Source organism: Trachemys scripta, chromosome 7 (assembly GCF_013100865.1).
Source record: "Trachemys scripta elegans isolate TJP31775 chromosome 7, CAS_Tse_1.0, whole genome shotgun sequence".
NCBI lineage: Eukaryota > Metazoa > Chordata > Testudines > Emydidae > Trachemys > Trachemys scripta.
Genome location: NC_048304.1, coordinates 25,964,919 through 25,987,351, shown reverse-complemented (window position 1 = coordinate 25,987,351; position 22,433 = coordinate 25,964,919). Strand labels below are relative to the sequence as shown.

The following is a 22,433-nucleotide window of genomic DNA, read 5'->3' as shown; positions in this document are numbered from 1 at the left end:
TTCGAACTAAGGTACTTCGACTTCAGCTACGTTATTCACGTAGCTGAAGTTGCGTACCTTAGTTCGAATGGGGGGGGGGTAGTGTAGACCAAGCCTAAGAGCCTTAGAGGAGGGTATCACAGGGACCCATTTCTGCCTCCTTTTTTAGATCCCGGAGGGAGGACGAAGAAATTTTGGTGGGAGGTAATTCTTTTCCCCCTCTTCTCCTAGAGACTCAAATTCTATCTACTGGCTAAGCTAAATGAGCACTACTCCTAGTTACTCTCTGCTGCGTTGAGAAGGTGACTACACGATGAGGCGAAGTAACTGAACAGCATAAAAAGTGGCTGAAAATACCTGGTTCAACAAATATGGCTAAAATTTTAGTTATCTGCACATGATCTGATTCACCCATCACTAGCTCTCAAAGACACAGTAGAATGCAAGTATGTTACAGTACTCAATGTTACGTTAATCTTGAGAGTTGGCATCTCATTATTTGGTGTTCTACTTAAATGTCCAGCTCCTCCTGTCTAGTGATTACATGAGAAATTCACCTTTCAGTTAAAACATGTTTGTCATGATTGCAAACAAGAACTTGAAAATGTAACCCAAGTGTATCCTATAGGCACAAAGAAAAAGAACCCTAAATTTATTCTTTTTAAAATTTCACCATTTTAAAATCTCATGAATATTTGAAGCCTGACTTATGAATGTGTGGGGTTACTCTGTGCTTCAGTAAGGCACTATCACTTTGTCACAACAAACATCTACAAGAAAATATTACTGCATTATGCAAACCGATGTCTTGGCATTATGAGTCGGTACAGCAGAATGTTGTCACAGAATCTGTATCTCCCACCTTGAAAATAAACATCTGTGCTTAGATATTTATTTAGCAGATGTATAATCTGGAAATTTTTCCAGAGTCATTGTTTAAACAAAAATGGTACTTGATACAGTACTAGCTGCACTAAGTGGAGTCCTTTAATCTGCAGCGCTTCCACCTAAAGCACTGTAGACATGCTGCGTTTGCATGCTGGAGAGAGAGGTGCATGGAGGAAAGCAAAGAACTGAGACTCACTAAATTCCCATTGCTACCTTTTTCATAATGTCATTTGTGGCTCAGACCAGTTTCATCTCCACATACATCGTGGATTGTGACCACTGAAAGCTCAATACAATACAGTTTATTATTTCATCCCACTCTTACTGAATAACACTTTAGATGGTTTCATTTACAATGAAAACGACTCAAATCTAAATCAGAGGGTTTGTCTGTCACAGATCCATTAGACCATCAGGTGAGTGCGCTAGGGAAGAGAGCGGTAAAGAAGTAGTTTGCTTGTTCAGTCGTTATTTTCAGCAGCACCTTTAGCCACAATCACAACAGAAATTAAAAATAAAGTTTGTTTTCCGGAGGCCCAATACCTGGAAAATGAGCTACAGTTACAATTGTGGACCCCAGTTAAATAGACCTTCCTCTGTTCTTAACTTAGGTTAGCTAACTGAGGTTAAAATAGAAGGCAACTCATGTTTTAATTTGGGTTAGCAGTTCGAGGTTTTAACTCAAGCACCTAAACTGAGTTAAAATCTGAGTTGCCTTAACTTCACTGCTATTTTAACCAGAGTTAGCTAATTTAAGTTAACACCACACCTTTTTTTGCAGTGAAAATATACCCTCAGAAGAAAACCTGCACAAGGGCCAAACCTTGTGTATCACAGTGGGCCATTGAGAGTAACTTTCTCCACTACTTCAATCGACAATCTATAATTAGAGTATTTTCTTCTAGTTAGTGCCTCCTTTGTATCATTATCCCTCTTTGGTCTCCACACTATTTTCTATGCTGCTTCTTTCCTTTACACAAATAGAATGATTTTGTGACTTAGTGAACACATGAAATAAATGTACATCTCCCAAATGAGAGACCATCTGACTGCTCCCCAAACGTAAATCTCTGATGCATGGGGAAGTCATTGTGCCTCAGCCAGGTGCAGTATACCCTGGAAAGAAAGAGTAGAATGGCTGCTTCACCGTCCTTTCAGGATGCAGGATATGCTTTGCAGAATCCATGGCCCTGCCCACTTTGGGGAGATTAGTGCCAATAGTGACACAAGGGAAGCAAAAAGGCTGTCCCTGCGCTGGGAAGCATGGAATGGAAAGGGAGAACAGTTTCTTGTGGCCCTGCTTCTATAGCATATCAGTGGAGAGCCAAGTGCATTCAAAACCAAAGCATATATTTTTGTACTTAGAGGATTAGAGAACTCTCACCCCACCCATTTATGCTGCCCTCCCACACTCAACTTTGCCCCCTAAAATTTGCATGTCAAAATAATAAATTACTAGGAGATTATAAATTCTCCTTTCTTGTTCAGGGATCAATTTCTAATTATCTCCTAGTAAATTGTTATTTTGACCTTTGCATATAGTTTAGCACATTATAGGAGGCAAAGTAAAATGTGGGTAGGGTCAAATGGGTGGGATAATAGTGAGCAATGAAGGATTATATTGCAGAGAGGAACAGACGATCTTTTAATTGTTCATCTCCATTTATTCTGTTTGTTGATTTTTGTTAAAGATTCAGAATTTTTGTAAAGAAAGTGTAATAGTGACTTTTACATGTTAATTGGATTCACTGAAACATACTTTTGACTTTAATTCTTTTTTTACCAAAACGTTTTGATTGTGAATATATATATATAACAGATAAGAGTGAAGCATCTTCTTTTATCAAATCTTTAAATGTTTTTAAAAGGCAGTCTTATTTAGTAACACACTATAACAGAAAAAAATGACAACACTCTGTCAATTACCCAATAAATATTACAACTATGATTCTCACCAAGACTAAGCAGTCTTTCTGAAAAGGACAGTGTATCAAGGATTCTCTCAGTGCTCATTAGTATAACTATCTCATTTTCTCCAAGGAAATTATCTTTGAACAACATATCACACTGCCCTTGGAACCATCAAACTGACATTTGACAAAACTGCAGAAGGCTACTAAGTTAAATTTAAAATCCCCTTAGACCTTGCCTTGCTCATCTCATTGAGCTTTAACCTCCCATGGAAACAATTAGGCAGACCAACAGCTAAGGCTGGTGGGAAAATTTCTTGCATTTCTCAGTATATTAAAATCTGTTCGAACACATACCATCCTACAGTTTGTCTATGTACAGAAATGGAGGAGGGGGTTGCAATGTACAGTAACCTAAATGAGAAATATTAAGTTGGTTCATTAAAAGTTCAAAAGAGCCATTTCTTGTATTCAGGGCTTATTTTATTTAACAGATTGAAAACATGTAATTATTTCTATAATATATTGTATTCTCTAGTCTGCCATCAGCATAGAAGAACATTATGTTATCATTTAGACACCACATTCTCTAACAACCATAAAGCAAAACAAATAATTAAAAAACACACTTAGCACTGATTAATATAACTGAATAATTAAATACAGCCATTTCCTAAGTGAAGCTCTGACACTAATGATTATACAAGCCTGGAAACTTAAATGCAATCACTGGAATCCGTCAATAAACCCACATTGTACTCTAGTAGCCTTAACCAAGACTCGAGGGACAAAATTTGGCAGAGTTAGGACAACAGTTTTCTTTAAGAAGGTCAACTACTCTTTTAGGTCAATATAACAAAACAGGAATCACGCCCACAACGACAGGACAGATATTTCCACACACCAATCATTAAATACCACAAAAATTAAATACATGGCAATAATATTGCATGATATTCTTTCTTTAACTTTTATATTGCAGATGACCTTTTCAATATATGTTGAATATTTGCTGACACAAATGCTATAACACCAACATTAAAATATTAAATTCATCAAAGGTTATCCCAAAATAAGCATCTCAAATTAATTTCTGGATGGAATAAAAAAGAAAACTACTGTTTTTCAAGTGTAGCAATAATAAGCAACCAATGATTTCCAAATAAATTGTTTCTTAATGATTGTTTGAATCCTTGGATTTAATTACTATTCAGCCTATCTTCTCTAGAACCTGTCTATATTATACATACAATAAAGAAGAAACTAAATCAGTGTTCATCCAGTTTACTAATGCTATTGACTGCAAACAGAACAGGATAATGATGAGATTCAAATTTCACGAAAAGAGAACTACATATGTAAAGAAATGCAATCAGCTTTAGTTGGAAAGTGATTTATAAAAGCTAAGCTTAAACATTGAAAAAATGCTATATGTGAAATTTTAAGTATCTTCTCCAAAGATTTCAAAATTGCCAATATTTATCCAGACTACCAAGATAGAAGACTAAGTTAGAGGCTGATGTGAGAAAGATAGTGATTTGTGACAGGGTCATCCTTGTAGGGCTAGGAATGTGCTGAACACTTTTCTGTCTGAGGTTACAACTTGGGGTCTAAGAGGCCTGCAACCTAATTAATATTTGTCCTCCATAAAATTGCATCCACAATTCCCTCCTCTTGGATGCTAATCTGCAGCAGTAATCCCCCTTGGAAGTGGGCTGAGTGCTCAGTTGTGGAGCTAAGATACAGCATCTCTCCCAAAATGATCATCTGGCCCAGCCTCAATATACAAAGAATAATTTAGGGGTAAAAAGTGTGAGTTAGCATAAATGTAGGCTTTCTGAAATTTTCAGATACGGACATTTACAAAGGCAGACTGAAGATACTGCCATAGCTCTATCTGAATGTGACATCAGGCCTTCCGATACCTGGAACCTTGCCTGAGAATGAAAAACCTGTATATCCCAAAATTATCTACCTGGGAAACCTCTGCATTGAGATGGGCTCATCAGTCTGGATGATTTGTGGGGGGTGGGAGGGAAGTTCTATCTAGATATTGTCTGAAAGCCTGCCTTAGTGAATGGAACAAAGTTGCCCAAATAACCATGTGGTATGGGGAAGAAAACTAGTAGACAAATGGACTAGTTTATGTGGAAGTCAAGAGACCACTTTTAGCAAAAACCTTGTATGAGCTTGAAGCACCACTTTTTCCTTAAGAAAAATTATGAATAAGAGACGAGTTTAAGAGCAAGAAAGTAGTTTATACAACTCTCAGGAGACCCCCAAAAAATAAAAAAACCACATCCCAGGACAACAATTACAATAGCTGTTTTTACTATAGCTGTGGAGGCTTGGAGAAAGGTTTAAAGGAAGGGATAATCAATCACCTAGGGACCAAAAGCCTACAAAGCCATCGGATCCTTCAACTTGAAGTAGGCTTTTAAGAAGCCCTTCTTCATTCATTTCCAATGGCAGGAGCCATTCCACAGGAATGAAAAGGAAAATATAGCTGCCAGGTGTATTTCAGAGACAATAAGTGTGAGCTAAATTTCATTAGCCAAACTGTATATTGCAAACTGGAGGATATTGAAATAACTCAAGGCAACAATGGTTTACTGGAAGCCCAAATAGAAAATTTTTTCCACATTAAAACGTAAGTGTTATGCTTGGAAGATTTATGGATTTCCTAGAGCATCTAACACTTCATGGGAAGCAGAAAAGTTTCTACAGCTAAGAGCCCAGAATCTACACTGCTAAGTACAGAAAAGCAAGACCTGGGTGTGGTATCACTCTCACTCCCTTTCAGCTAGAAGTGGTTGAAAATTTTCTGAAAATGATGATTAGACTAAATAAAATGTTTAGAAGGAATGAATCAATTTTGTCAAAATTGACAATGAAAAATTATCAAACCGTTTCACTCTGAAAAGGTCAAAGTGCTTCATTTCGATAAGTGTTTTGTTTATCATTTCAACTTTATATTAAGTTAAAAAATTGAAAGAAAACACTTTGACCTTATCAGAATGAAACATTCTTAAAAGGTAATTTTGATATTTCCCACATTAATTTTTTTTTTGGAATTTCATTTCACAGGAAAATTTGAAATTATGATTTTTGTTCCAATTCTAGACAAAGGAAAATTTCAAAATGTCAGCATTTCCACTGGAACAGAAATTCTGAGTTTCAACCAGGTCTACTTTCAATAGCAAGCACAAAATTATAGAATAAAATATGAGAGGCAATTTAGTTGTATGTAAATGTGATAGGGATACTGTACAGTAAGGTAATTGCAGAGCTACCTGAATTTACAAAGGATTTGATTTCAAAGCACCTCTAACTGAACTTTTGAGAAAGAAGCTATAGAATTCCTTTGAGAGGGTTATAAAAAACATCTGCAGTACAATCACCATGAACTCATCTGTCTTAAATAGGCATCTGAAAGAGGGCTAAATCATCTGGAAAAGTACAGTAAAAATTCTTTCTGCATCTAAGCACCGTGACACATAAAGCCAGTTCCCAGCTAAGTATTTTCTTCAACTTCAGCTATGATAAGTAATGGAAAATAAATTAAAAAAAAATCAAATTTTCTATTGCATGCTGTTAATAATAAGGACCAAGCACATAATGATTATTTCTAGAGTCCCTGTTATTTTGATTCTTTGGCTGATATAAATAAGTATTATTTTCTTGGAGTATAGGAATGGGTGGTAAAAAATGTCTATTACTTATTTTCTTATTATTGTTGACTAGAGCTGGTTGGGAATTTTTTGATAAGAGCTTTTTCATTGGAAAAATGTCCATTTGTTGAAATAAACTTTTCTTAGGAAAGGGTCTCATAGTTGTACCAGTTACTCACATCGTTTGAACCAGTATATGGCACTGTATGTAAATGATGAATTCCTTAATAACAATAAAAACAAATTTAAAAAAGAAAAAGATCTTCACACAAAACAACATGTGGATTCAATATGTGGCTAAACCACTTTTTCTTAGAAAACTTTTTCAAAACATTGTGATTTATTAAAATAATATGGCTTAAGCTACAATGTTAACGTAGCTGCTCTACTACTGCCAGAATGTTTGTTGTATGGGAAATGTATAACATTGTTTTAGTCCCATCATTTTACATAGTGCTCTAGAAAATGATGATTGAGCTTGAAACACAACTGGTAACCTTCCAATACTTTCTGACAACAAAATTATCATATGAAAAAACAAATTCTGAATGTATAATGAAAACGATGAAAAATAAATTGTAAGAGAAAAAACATTTAAGAAATGTATTATATCAATGAGAAGATCAAGCTTAGCTGAACAGCGAGTGATGTAACAGAAGAGAGCAGAAGGTACTGACCTGGAAGTCAAGCTTGTTGGAGCAGGGGTGAAAGCAGCAGTTTGGAGAACAAACAGAAAGGAAGGGAGATAGCAAAAGAGAATAAAGGGAGGATAAATATTAGTTTTTTCCAACGAATAGTGAGATGTTATATCAACAGTCTTTATTTTAAAAAAGCAGTAAAATAAAACTTCTGTATAGTATTTCTTTGATGAGCAAGGACCAAACAAAAACTTAAAAGCAAAAAAGTCACCTAGTCATTTATGGGCTATAGAAAACTATATATGTTTATGAACTCACAGTGTACATATACAAATTGTAGTTAATAAAATAGGTGGCAATTCTTAAGGCATTTGTTTGGCAGCCTGCAGTAATCGTCATGAAACCATTATTTGAACCAGTGGGGATGACCCACATTCAGTATTTCATCTTCATCCGTGACAACAAAAAACCTAAACAATTTGGCTACAGATTCAAAGATTTTCATTTTATAGGTTCAAAGTATTGCACCTAACAATGATCAAAGATATTGCTTCCGTGTGTCCCCCAAGGAAATACAGTCCCTTTCAAAGCTGAGAGCAATTTTTTTTTCACTCCTGAGAATGAAGTTAATACTTCATCATTGAAAATATCCAGATGCTTGATAACTTATTTGTACAAAAATATCTAACGTGCCCTTTCAATTAGCCAAGATAAAAAAAAATCCCCATCTTATGCCAAACTAGAATAATTCCTAGAGTTGTCACAGCTGCACATTGTTGCATTTATTTATGAAAGATAATTAAAAAAACAAAACAAAACAGAAAAATAGCTTTTGACAGCTATTCGGCATGCTGGTTCCTTGTATTTCACATACTGAATTAGGTCAGTGCTGCTCGGTTTGAATGCCGGCAATTTTTATAGAGTAGCCATCACTTTTGTTCCATCTCAATTCACTACAAAAATACCCAGTGAAATAAAGTTTTAGACTAAATCCCATAAAAGTCAGGATATTTGAAATTGAATATTCATAACTGTGCCTCTCGAAGGTGGTATGTGCAAACACACAGGTGCAGGTGTGAAGTGGATAATTACATGCACAAAAGAACTGCAAATTGTGGGCTAGAATAGATTGTGCCATTTAATCAAAGCCTGGAGTGAGAGGCATGCTGCACTATACCATTCCAGGTGATCACAGAGGCATTCTGCTCCAAAGAGGCAGAATTGCTCCCTGGAAGAACCCATTTGTGCTATGGAGAGTACAATATGATCCTAGCTCTGCTGGGTGATGTGGAGTGGGTAGACTGCATGTCCATCTTCCCAGTGCAGGAAGAACTAATGCCACTCCCAAAAGTGTATTCAGGACTTTCCTTCAGGGCACAATTTTATTCTTCAAATACAAAACTCACACACACACACACACACACACACAAAGCTCTTCCCCTGAATAAAGCAAGCTGGAGGGGCCCACAGGCCTTTCCCCTTGAACCTCTACTCCCTACTCTAAGGACAAGCCACAGGAGCTAACTTTCCTGCAACACTCCTCAACTGACCCCTTCTCAGTTAGGGCTGATATAGGAACAGACCTGACTGGCCGCAGGCCCTTAAAGAGGGTGGATTGATGGCTTTTGGGTGACTTGCTCCCAGGAAGACCGGCAGCGCAGCACAGAGGCCATAATTCTGTACTTGTATTAAGAGGACCCTATCTTCCCTACTGCATAGCCACCTAAGGACCAGCCCCAGTTTAGCTCACCACAAAGGATTTCTGATGCAAATGCTGTCAGACTCTTGCAATAGTACTGCACATTTTTACTATACAGTTAAAGTCCCACAAAGAGAATATAATCAAATTGCAGCTAAGAAAATGCTCCAGCAGTGTCTTTGCCTCAAAATAATATGTCAGAAATCTTTGTAATTCCTAAGGACTCTGCTAAGTGGCTGGATTCAATTTAACAAACTGATTAACCAGTCTACATTTTCCTCTCTGGCGTAACTCCAGGCTTTAGGGATCTCCATCACGATTTACTCTCTCATCCCCCCTCCATCAACCTGATGGCACTTCACTCTTTATCCAACATCAAGCTGGAATGACTCAAGTATATACCTGCAGATTGCCAGACGGGTTAGTCTGGGGCTATAGCTCATAGAAGCAACACACATAACTGGACAAAACTGTAGCTTAGACCTGTTTTATCTGTTAAAAATCAACATGTGCCTGATCTGTTTCTGCTTCCCTCAGGGGTGGTCCTCCAAACCTCTGTTGGAGCTTAAAGACCTACCATTTCCTAAACTGGTTTCTTCTGCATAGTAATTGAGCTGATTTGGGGCATACATTGCATAGGTTGCTTAAAGTGATTCATGGAAAGGGCTGTCCAAGCAGAAGCCCTCTCCAAAAAGAAATTTGTTATTAATCTAGTTCATTTCCTTTGTGGACTTTTCTTCAAATACCCTCCTCCATGGGATGGAATTTATCATTCTATGAAGCGTGCAGGGCTCTTTAAACAAATAGAGTCCAGACATTTGCAGGAAACTGTTTATAATTCCCAAATCCTGAGCTACAGATGAGCAGGGACAGCCTCCCTATGCTGCTTTTTAGCTACACATACCGTAGTGTGAAGACAAACACGAAGAGGCATGCTTTAAGTAGCAACTATAGAATTCCCTGAACTGGAAGTTCCCTCATTTATTAAGCTCCATGATGCAACATATACTGTTACTGATTGGTATGTGTAGAGGACCAGGAATTCTATAACTACTGCACATCTTCCTTTCTTTATAATAAATTGAAACTTAAATCATAAATCAGTGTCTATACATACAATTCAAAAGAAACTTCCAATTCCTCAAAACTATTTACACTACTATGTCCCTTTGCCAACCCCATTTACATAGTCCAGAGCAATATTCAAAAGATCAAGCCTTTGAGGGGGTCTGATCAATCTTCCAGACCATGGTCTCACTTTTGCTGAGTTTGCGTGTGCAGTTCTCTGGGGGAAGGAGGGCTCACTTCGTGACAGAGTACCTGCAGGTCCCAGATCCGCTCCTTGTTGTGTTAGGAAATATTTAAGATGAACCAGATTCTTTCAGAGAAGTCCTTTTGGAATCTCCACTAGGTAGCATCTGGGAGTGTCTGCCTGGTTCTGAACAGTTCCAAATTTCTGGAAACTTTTAAACCAACCGTTGCTCCCTGGTCTCAGTTCAGGTAATGCTTTTGTTCTGTGCCAATTACTGAAGTTTTGTTGCTGCTTAATTTTTATTTCAGAATCCCATTTTCAAAATTCCTTCAGGTTGGGCTATTTAGATTTAAGCATATTAGTACCATAGATACAGCCATCCTTAGTGGTCTTCGCAGCAAATGTTTTGCTGTGAATAGACCAGACACAAGTGATGTTGACTGCTAGGCCATGAATGCTTTATACAGGTCCACTATTTTTATATAGGTCTTTTTAAAATCTGCACTGCTCTCTCCACCTAACCATTGCTCTGGAGGAAATGTGGACTACTAGTAAAATATTAAAAATCAAAGTCCTGTGCGAATGGTAGGCATATTTCAGGGATAAATTGACACCTATTATTTGATATGGAGACTTCAGGAACTCCATGCTTTTCAAATATTCACTTCAGTCTCTGGCTGTCCTGTACTGAGGAAGTCTAAGAAAGTATAGCCAAGTCAATATACTCGGAAAAGTAATCAACTACAATAATGTGTGTCCTTTTCAGAGAAGCAAATATGTTGTTACCCACTGTCAAGCTCTGTCAAGTAGTTTTGTAGAGAGTAATAGCTCTGGAGATTGCCCCTCGCCCCTTGTTTCATACCCCACAGCGCTCTACTAAAATCTAAATTTGCCCATTCAGACTGGGTCACCACTCGGACTGTTGTGTTCATGCTCTGACTTGTTTATTCCTTGGTGTCCTGTATGGATTTTGGAGAGAATCTCTTTCTGTAGTACTGTAGAGATAAAATTGTTCCATCCTTTCAGAAGCAGGCCATCAGCCCCAACCAGGTCATTACATTCCTGCCAATACAACAGTAGGTCTGTTGGAAGTTGACTTTGAGCCCACCCTCTTTGTCAGAGTTAAGTAAATTTCTGGCAAGTCTTATCCTCTAGTTGTTCATCTCTAATTAGCTGAAGTCAGCTGACAGATGCTGGATTTGTTGCCAGAACAAAGTCAATGTAGACTTTGACGTCTTTCTCTAAAGTCTTTTCCTTTTCATTTGGTGGCTGCTTAATTGGGGTTCTAGATAGAGTGTCTACTGTTATGAGAGTTTTCCCTAGTACATGATCAACGTTTAAAGAAAATTGCATCAGCTGTAGTTGAAATCTTTGAATCTTAGGTGGAAGATCATCCAGTGGTTTTGAATCCACTAAGGGCTTATGGTGTGTTTCTAGGTTCAAATCCAAGCTGAACAGATATGCACTGAGCTGTTCACAGACCCAAGTGTCTGGTAGAGCTTCCTTTTTCACTTGGGCATACCGCTGTTCAGTTTCTGAGAGGCTCCTTGATATAAATGCACGAGTCTCTGGTCTCCTTCTGGCTGCTTTTGTTTGAGTTCTGCTCCTAAACCATATGACAATGCATCAACTGCTACTGTTGATGGATAGTTTAGAGTATTGTGCCAAAACAGGTGGAGAGATCAGTAGTTCTTTTATTTTATTAAATGCATTTTGTTGTGTGTTCACCCAGATCCGCAAATTGTGAGCATTATGGAAATCCCTTAAGAGTTTTGTTACATGAATAAATTTGGTAAGAATTTCCCAAAATGGTTTGTCATGCCCAGAAACCTTTTTACACCAGAAATGTTTTGTGATTTGGGTAAGGCAATTAATGCTTTCAGTGTGTCTGAATCTGGCTGAATTCCCTGTTTGCTAATTATGTGTCCTATAAACATAATCTGCTCCTTTCCAGATTCACATTTCTTATTCAGAGTGAGTCTGGCTTCTTGAAAGCATCTCAAAACTGTGTGTAGTCACTCATCATGTTCATTTTTATCTCTGCAATATACCAACACCTCATCTGCATGGAAGAGGATGCCAGGAAAACCTGACAATCTGAGAGATTCTCTTTTTGAAATGTGCCAAATGGAAGACGAATGAAACAGTACCTTCCAAGCCAGGTGATGCATTTTAGTTAATGGTACAGATTTTTTTAACCAGGGGGATCTGCCAGAAGCCTGTCATAGTATTGAACTTTGAGAAGACTTTGGCCTCAGATAACACAGCTAATGCCTGATCAGCTGCAGGAAGTATGTGTCTTTCTCTGCGCACCATTTTATAAAGTTGTGTAAAGTCCACACAAATGCAGAATTTGCCATTGAGCTTCAGCACTACACCCATTCTTGCACACCAGTCAGTGAGTTCTTCTATCCGGGAAATAACCCCACTCTCTTTAATTCTTCTTTGACTTTTCCTAGAAAAGGCATAAGGATGCACTATGAGGCTGAGACAGCCAAGGGAGTTGGTGATGGCACTGATTTTATTTTGTACTCTCTTGACAACATTCCTAGCCCTGAGAAGTTGTATGGATACATGTCCTGTACAGTTTGCTTTCTGCCATTAATGCATTCCAGTTTCAGTAATAGGTGTAGTCCTTGTATGCTGGAAACTCTAGTAGGGGAGTTGTTAGTCCTGATATGACACATATTACTTGTTAAAGAACTTTCAGTCATTTCCCAATTTCCCAAGGAACTCCCCACAAACATCCAACTATTGTTACTAGCCCCATGTAGAATCTTATTTGATCTTTGCTGATTTTCATCTGGAATTGATTATAAACTTTTTGGAACTGCGGTGACTGCTGCTCCAGTAACAATTTTAAATTTAAGTTTTTGATTGTTTAGATTCATGCTTATGTACAAAGATATTGCCTGTTCTAGTGAGGATATAGTCCTTAGAAATATAGACTCACTGTCATCTGATAACAATCCCTGTTGGATAGTTTCCACTATTCTTGATGACCTGCACGCTATTGCAAAATATCCCATTTTGTGGCATCTCTTATATTCTGCCTCTTTAGCTGCACATTGTTGCCAGCTGTAGCTTGGTGTCTTGCCAGATCTTCCATAACTTTTCCAACCATCTTTTCTATTAAGGTTGAAACAAATGGAATCCAGACATTTGCAGAGAACTCTGTTTACAATTCCCAAATACCGAGTCATCCATGAGCAGGGACAGCCTCTCTATGCTGCTTTTCACCCACACACACTATAGTGTGAGGACACACACAAAAAGTAATTCTCTAAGGAGCAGTAACTAAAGAACTTCCTGACCAGGAAGTTCCCATGTTTAGTAAGCTCCCCACTGCAACACATCCTGATCCTATTTGGTTACTGTGGAGAGCCAGGAACTCTATAACAGCTTCACCCACCCATAATTTAGCTCCTCGTACACATTTGGGTAACAGGATATCTGCATTTCTCAGGTTCTGGAAGCACAAGATCTCAGTTCTCATTCCTTTAACAAACCACTCAAGATGTGAACTCATAGAAAGTTAAATAACACAAGATTGTTCTGGGAAAAGCATATTACAGGTATTAAGAGTATATATTGTTATTGTTAGTTATATTGATATTTGTACAAGATCTTTTACACTTGACTTTATTGAAAATGAGTATTATACTGATACAGCAGAAAAAACATGACCAATGCAATAAATTACCAAAGAGTGATAAAAAGCTTTTAGGTTTATCAGACTGTAACAATAACCAATTTGAAAAATAAAAGTATCTTCTTGTATATAAAAAGTAATTAACATCCAGACCAACCTACAGTATACATGATGTATTGTATACAGTATAGGAATTTGTTAGAAGTAAATGATTAAACTGTCAGAAACGCAGTGATTTCTGAAGTAGAAATATAAAGTTCAAGCCAAAGAGAATTACCATATGCATAAAAGCTCCTTCAGTTTTGCTAATAATTCCTGCCTGTCTGCTATTCAGCACGTACATTTCTTTGAGACTGTCCTAAATCAGATATCTCTTCTTTCAAACATTTGACGTTCTCTAATATACTAGTCAATTTAAAAAGTGATTTCTCTGTGTTAAGTTTTATTTCAATCTATAAAATACAAACTTATTTCAACGGTTTTTAAATTTCAGATTATAGGATTTAATTATAAACACTCCTCCACAACTCTGAAATATAGATGTTTTATATTGGTAAAAACACTATAACTAATAATATTATGAAGTACACCTCTACCCCGATATAATGTGACCCGATATAACACGAATTCTGATATAACGCGGTAAAGCAGTGCTCCGGGGGGGCGGGGCTGCGCACTCCAGCGGATAAAGCAAGTTGGATATAATGCGGTTTCACCTATAACATGGTAAGATTTTTTTGGCTCCCGAGGACAGCGTTATATCAGGGTAGAGGTGTATGTCTTTTATAATTCAAGCCAACAAAATTAGATACTGGTCAATTTAAAAAGACTACTTTGCAACGCAAGGAAGATGTTAGAATAGGAATACACATGGAGCTCAGCAGATTATGTTCAAAATGCATGCCTGGACAGAGCACTCACTTTCCTAAGAAATCCCACACAAGCTCTGTATCTGGAGCATATGCTGTCACGATCACTGGACAGAAGACAACTTGCTCTTTGGAAGCTGCATAGGAGAGTAGGGAACAAGGCGGAGGAAGCAAGTTTGCAGAGCTGCAACTCATCTTTTTACCCTAACAAGCAGGGGCGGTTCTATGTATTTTGCCGCCCCAAGCCCCGGCAGTCAGGCAGCCTTCGGCAGCACACCTGCAGGAGGTCCGCTGGCAACACGGATTCGGCGGCATGCCTGCGGGTGGTCCGCCGGTCCCGCACCTTCAGCGTCCCCACCGCCGAAGCCGCGGGACCAGCAGACCTCCCGCAGGCATGCCACCGAAGGCTGCCTGACTGCCACTCTCACAGTGACCGGCAGGCCGCCCCCCCCGCGGCTTGCCGCCCCAGGCACACGCTTGGAGTGCTGGTGCCTGGAGCCGCCCCTGCCAACAAGGAATGGGTGGAGAGTAGGTAAAGCCTTGGCTCTGCTTTCCCTCAGATAACCAGCCAACAGAGCTGAGCCATCACAAGGGGGAAAGTTTGCAGCACCTTGTAAAGAACTGCAGTAGTTTACTTCTCGCTGGAATTATAAAGGTCTCAAACTTTGGGTCATATTAAAGGAGCCTGATTTGCTAAAAAAGGCTTAAGCACCAACACTCTGAAAATCAGGCCTCTTCATTGTGTCTCTATACCTAGAGCAGGTTACTTTCCCTGGTGTGCTGGCCACCCATTCCCCACCCCTTAATACCCATACACATGCAGGAGGGTGAATATACGTATGTCTCCTTATTCTCCCACGCTGCAGTCTAAAACATGGGATAATCTAGCTCTTACATTCTAAATAGATGAACCGACACGCAATTTCTAAATCAACATTTGTGTTTTATTTTGGAATAGTTAATCTGCTTCTTCATGGAATACTTTCTTATGTACATTGTATATCTAGGGCTGAATCCTGAGAAGTGCTGAGTACCCTAGCTCAGATGCATGATAGATGTGTGCTTAACTTTAATCATGTGAGTAGTCTCATTGAAATTAACTGGATTCTACACAGAGGCCAGGGGCCATTCTAGCAGATCTCAATGCAAGTTGGGGGCTAAAATTTATAACATTTTATAGCTACCATCTGGTCATACTCAGCTATTCAAATATACTGTACACGTTTCTCAGAAATACGTCACCAATTTTGTCACACTCAATATACATGTGATTCATTTCTTTGTGTGAAATTGAAGGAAAACATGTAAAATATCCACTACTCATTAGAATCCTGGCCATTTGCTCTATAATCAATTGTCAGTAAATGACTGAAACTGCTTTATGTTCAGACTAAGGTTCACATAAATCAAATAAAAATATCATGCAGGAAATCACATTCATATGCATGAAGAAAACCATACGATCTCTATTCTTATATTTATGCCTCTGTATTTGATTATATCCTTTGTATTAACTATGCTGGAAGTAAACTATTAAACATATTATTTACAGTGTGGGAATTTAAATCTTTATTTTGCCAAATTTCCCAAAACAAGAAGGTTTAAAAGAAAAATTGGGGCCCAATCCTACGAGGTGCTCAGCACCAGTAACTTCCACTATCTTCAGCAGATGTCAGTGCTTCTTAGCACATCAAGGCCCACAGTTACTATAATTCCTGTTCTGGGCAAGGAGAATTTTCTATATGTATATCAAAAATTTCACAGTAACTTGTGGGCATTGTGTACATCGTGCACATCAGGTAGATGTATTTATTATGCATTTATCTACAAAATTCACCTATCATCCATCCCACATCTCCCGGGCACATGCACATTACTCATGCAATTACAATATTGTAATAATAGTAAATATATTGTATAGTAAAATAATATGTTGAACAGCATATCATTTTCGTGATTTTATTCTTAAGCATTTTATTCTACACCATCCACAAGTAATTATTGCTAACCAGATCTTTGTCAAGTGTCTGCCAAAAGTAAATAAAGTAAATATTTAGCAACAGTTACATTGTAAGAAGCTGATAAATAACCACATTAACTTTTGGAAGTTCATCTGAAGTTTCAAACCATGTAAGAAGGATGTTTTACCTCTAATCCACACAAGCCTCCTTCCATAAAAGACAGATCTTGGCTTTCTCCCTCCAATAACAATTGAAATTACTAGTAGGTCTATTTTGTAGCAGGATCTTTCTTCTGTGACAGTGCACCACTTTGTCCAGTAGTAGCTGATAGATGGGCAGGATCTAGCAACAGTTACAGTGGGACCCACTGATCTTGCTTTTGATTTATGTGGCCCCTTGAGACTCTCCTCTCACAACACAACCCCTGAAATACACACTTTTGAAACACCCGAACACACAAGATTGCTTCCGTCCTTCCTATAAGAATGGCTACTCTGGGATAGGAATGGAGAAATCTCACAGACTCAAGAACTTCACATACATAGTACAACCTGGGGCACAATCTGCAGGAGAAGCTTTACAGTACTTTTCAATTTGAAAGGAACACGATTAGTGGTTCCAACCCCTCTCTCCCTCCACCAGGGAAAGGCTGAACAACTTCCCCACATATAAGAAGAAAGGGGAAGGGCCACCTTCAAAGGATACTTGCCAACAGAAGAGTGTGAGGTACCCCAGAAAAATACCTAAAGCTAGAGTTAAGGAACAGACTAAGAAGATTTACCACAGCTTTCCAGAATTTCTCAGATGTATACTATACATGCTGTTCCAGGCAAGGACAAATGTCTGGAATGGTTCTTATTTGGGTTCACTAATACTAATACAGTATCAGTAAAAAAACATAATTGCTCCCATAATGCAACATCTCACCCAGGTTTTGCAGACAGGGATATTACTATGTAAACTGTGTAGGAGTTTCCCTATATATACTCTTTGATATGTAGAATACCAAGCCTTTTCTAGCCAAAAGGAGGAGATTCCAAATCTCTTCAAAGCCAGCACATACACTTGTTTCTTAGGTACAACTTGTGAAGTAATGTGAATTGATTTGTTTGTTATTTTAGCTCCTTCCACAATGGAGATCTCTTAATAAAAAGGCCATTCAATATAAAGCAAATAATACAAAAATTACCTTTCTAGCTCAGCAATTTTCTTATCTTTGTCATTCTTCTCATTCTCCACTTCCTTGAGGATTTCTAGAAGTCTGTCAACCTCAGCTTGAGCTTTGCCACATTCATCTCTGTAGTAAGATGCCTCTTTGTCAAGCTGTTTCATTCTGTCTGCAAATTCTGGGTTCAGCCGAGCTTCTTCTTCAGCTTCATGAGCCTTCAGTGTTAAGTTAAAAAACAACAACAATCATTTAGATAATTTGCTGGCGCTATTTCTGCAGCCTCAGTGTTCAAGTCTGCGTGAAAAAAAGAATTATGGGTATTTCTGTCAATTGGAAACATATTCCCATAAAGGCACAGAAAAGAAAAATGAAAATCTGTCTGCATTCTTCCTATAATCATCAGGGGTTTATATTCCCAAAACTGCATCATGAAGAAAAAATATTTCCCCCAATTTAGCGTTTTTCATACATGAACGTAACCATGAAAATCTTAACTTTTGTTTCACTATAAAGTTTCTTACTACTGTCAAACAAGCAGGCATTTAAAATAATGCAACATTCGGTACCCTAGTCCACAGATTAAATCACTGGATATCTATAAAAATCTCATTGGATACTAACAATTTAAAGGAAGGAATCAGAGCTATTTTTAAAGGTAAAACTAGAAGAATGCTTTCAGCTGACAGTTTTAACCCAAAGCCTTTTTTTCTACTGTTAATACTTAACCTGAAACATCAGAGAAACAAGCCCATTGGTGAACACGGCACAAATAAATATACCTGGCAAACACATGCATGGGTGCGTGGCAATTTCACAGACAAGAAAGAACACAATGAAAACAACAACAACAGTGCGGAGTCCTGTCCTACTCCCACCAAAACTAATGGGAAAGTCCCATTAACTTCAATGGGAGCAGGATTGGGCATAAAGTGTTTTAAACTCTTGGCTGAAATAATCACAGACAGATGGAAACAACAATGCACTGCAATGCTTAGCCTACCCCTTGTTTCCCATTATTCCTAATTGGCATCTTCAAAGAGCAGGCAGGGAAAAAACAAGTAGTTTAACCGCAGTGCACATTAAACATAGAAAATTCAGAGAACATTTTTTTTAAATGTACAAATATTTTACAAAAATTAATTAGAACGGTAGGTCTTCTTGCTATCTTACTAAACAGAGCAGATGTTGATTTGTTTTATTTTTAATTTCAGGGAATAAACAAGGCAAGCAAGCAATGAAACAACTGCTGGTCAAAATGAAACATGCATGTCTTGAAAAAAAATCAGTACCACGAACTACTACGGTTAGAAGGTAGACATTCTTTGCAATGATTTAGTAGAAATTTCTCTCTCTCTATATATATATATATATGTATAAATATAAAAAGTCTTGTGCTTAAAGGAGGAAAAATAATTAAATTACTGAAGAACAAAAATATTTTGTGTATGCATGTAACATAATTTAAGCATGAGGATAATAAGGAAAATAATGTTGCTTTCAAATTCTATTTTTCTACTTTGGGATTTCTATTCACACAGGAGATCTAATTGTGAAAAGAACAAGGAAGTGAGATAAGACGCTCACTATATTTGTTCTTCTTGTTACTCCAACCCTCCCCTCTAGACAATATTACATTCTTAGGCTACAGGCTTCACACAGATGCCGGGATCTCCCTACACTGAGCTCATTGCAGGGTCTGGTACTTAGAGTATTTCAACTATATTGTTCTGGTGGCACATTTACTAACAATTTTTTTTTTATCTTTTAGAAATCCACAAAGTTGATAAATATCACACCGGGGGAGAGGGAGAGGGATTAGCTATATTCAAACTTTTTTTTTTGCCATTATATTTTTTAAGTAAGTGCAATAAGGGCTCAAAACCCAGTTGTGCAAAAGATTGAGGTCCTTCTTTAAAGGTGCTAAGTACTTTCAGTTCCCACTGACTTCAACAGGAAATGAGAGTGTACAGCACTTAGACAATTGGGCCATACACATTCCTCTCCCATGGAAATCAGAGCAGGAGCTGGCAAGTATTCCTATAATTCTGTAGAGGCCAAAAATCCACAGGAAAAATCAGGTTCCCTCTTTTAAGTTCCCAGTTAACCTATGGGGAGAGCCAGCCCTCCACATCACTCCTCAGATTTCCTTCTCCCACCTGGGATCATGGTTCACTTAAGAAGTCCTGAAACAAACTCACCCATTCTGTCCCTATTTCTCATTTGCCTCTTATATTCTATTCCATCACCATTAGGTTTCCCTTATCATCCTGCTTCTGTGTCTCTCCTTTTAACCCTGCTCCCACCATTCTATCCCTGCCACTCAACCTGTTTCCAGTCTATCTCCTCTCCTTCTGCCCTCTCAGTCTTTTCTTCACTCACCTCCCTTGCCATCAGAATATTGGGACAGGTGGCTTCAACCACCTTCTTCTCCTTCCAGCTCCTGCTGGCTTAGATCCACAAGATGAAGAAGCTAGAGTAAGGACTTACAGCTGCTTGGCCAGCTGCACTTCCTCTGCCACATTGTTCCCCAGTGGCCAAAAGTAGTAAATGGGGGAAAATCCCTATAGTCCTGCTGGATGCACAGCATCCCAACACAGCTGTGGGGAAGCAGTACAAGGCTGTGAAATGTGAGAGTGTCACGTCATATCCCTGAAACACAACAGCCCCAAATTTACCAAGTAAAGTTACTGTCTTATACCATGTGATATGCTTCCCTTTGTTCAGTTGCATAGTAAGATAGTTAGGAAAAATTTAAGGACAAACAAATTGTTCACAGTAGAACTCCTCCTAATACACACATCATTCAGCTGAATTAGTGAAGCACTGATGGGATGATTTTTGTAACATTCCGTAGTGCAGGCATGGTCAGAGAGATAAAGTGACTTGCCTAGAGTGGGTATGTCTACACAGCAACTGGGAGGATGCTTCCTGGCTCAGATCAACATACACACACTAGGTCTTCTTGAGCTAGTGTTGTGAAGAAATAACGGTGTGGCTGTGGCAGCCTGGACAATGGCTCAGGCTAGTCAACTGAGTATATACCAGGAAGTCAGGAAGGATTGTACTCAGGCAGCTACTCAAGCCACTGCTGCTACACTGTTATTTTTAGCACGCTAACTCAAATAGAGCTACCGCATATCTGTCTATCCACACGCCCACTGCAGTGTAGACACACTCAACGATTCAATGGGAGAGCTGGGAAGAGAACCCAAATTTCCTGAAGCCCAGTCACACACTATATCCACCTGACCACACTGCTTTACAGAAATAGTCTCTTTAATCATTATGGATGCTTTAATTAACGGTAGTTTGCATGTCAGCTTTACATTAGAATTGTACATGTTTGATGCTGCTTTTTATAATTGTAACTGTGAAGAGCGTTATAGGCATGTACTAGACATTGAAGACAAAACAGTAAAGTTTTCAGATTTGTAGTGTTAAAATTAGTTGTGTAAAATGAAATCACTTGGAGGACTTTTCATGTTAACAATAATAATTCCCAGCAGCTCCAAGGAAGCACAAGGGAAGTAAATGGAACCAGGAGACTCCCTATTCCCCTTTGCACTTTTGTTCAGTAGCCAGGCACAATAAAAGTCCTATTACTCCAACAAAAGAACTATTCCTAACATGCCCGGTATTCAAGATACTTCAAAAGGGGAAGGGTGAAAGCAGAGCCAGGGTTCCACACAGCAGAGGCACCAGAGCTAGTTGGGCATGCATGCAGGAATACGCTGCACTCACAAAACGGTGTAGTTGAAGATATATTCCGCTACATAATGGCAAATTCCATGAGAAATTCCACCTTCCAGAGGCACAATTCCTCCTGGATAGATTCCCCCTGGCGCAATGCATCTCAACACCATTCCAAGCATGAGACAGTGCCTATAAAACTCGAGTATGCCCAGAACTGATAAATTACCTACCCCACCCTACCAAGGCTCTGGAGATGCTTCACAGAGATGCATAACAATTAAAATAATATAAAAGCACAATGCAATTACCAGGATAAAAACATTATAATCTAAAAACCTTAGGAAATTAAATATGGATCCCAGTATTTGAAACCATTATTAGGTTGTCCCTACTTGCATGGGGTTACCCATTCAGTAAATTGGGACTAATTGGGAGAATAAGGATTGTTTTGCAGAAGGGATGCAGGATCAAACCCATGCACACTACTAAATGGAAGGAAAAAAGGAAAGATTCTACATATATGGAGGGCTGATGGAGCAATATCATAAAACATCTTTGAAACAGAAAAGTTTTCTGGTGTTATTCAAAATTTGCCTAGGACGGAGTGATTGGCTGTAAATAGAGAGTGAGGCTATGTCTACACTATAGCCTATGTCGGCAAAATTTATGTCGCTCAGGAGTATGAATATTCCACCCCCCTGAGTGACTAAATTACACCGACAGAAGCACTCGTGTGCACAGTGCTATGTCGATGGGAGAACTTCTCCCACCAACATAGCTTAATGCACTTGCGGAGGTGAGGTTTTTTTATTCCAACGGGAGAACTCTCTCCTGTTGGCATAGAGCATCTTCACCAGACGTGCTTCAGCAGCACAGCTTTACCAGTACAGCTACGCTGCTGCAGTGTAGTACGTACAGACATGGACTAAGTTCACAACTAAGTTATTCAATTCTCTCACATTAGGGACAAATAGAGAGACAAGGTGGGTGAAGTTCTATCTTTTATTGGACCAACTTCTGTGGGTGAGAGAGACAAGCTTTCAAGCCATGCAG

At 38.5% G+C, this 22,433-nt stretch overlaps 1 protein-coding gene across 6 annotated transcripts in view; it reads right to left on the bottom strand.

The window, feature by feature from the left end:
• ERC2 (ELKS/RAB6-interacting/CAST family member 2) overlaps positions 1 to 22,433 on the bottom strand; it is an 840,163-nt gene that overhangs the window by 424,190 nt on the left and 393,540 nt on the right. For 2 of the 6 annotated variants that reach the window (XR_004646570.1, XM_034777024.1), the window contains exons 12-14: positions 18,688 to 18,717; positions 17,709 to 17,902; positions 7,126 to 7,137 (exon numbers count right to left, since the gene is read on the bottom strand). Coding sequence is in view for 1 of the 6 variants with exons in the window: in XM_034777024.1 (XP_034632915.1) it covers positions 7,126 to 7,137; positions 17,709 to 17,902; positions 18,688 to 18,717 (236 nt within the window). In the remaining 5 variants the exon portion in view is untranslated. The remainder of the gene's footprint in view (positions 1 to 7,125; positions 7,138 to 17,708; positions 17,903 to 18,687; positions 18,718 to 22,433) is intronic. The other 4 variants (XR_004646572.1, XR_004646573.1, XR_004646571.1 and 1 more) reach the window with 3 other exon arrangements.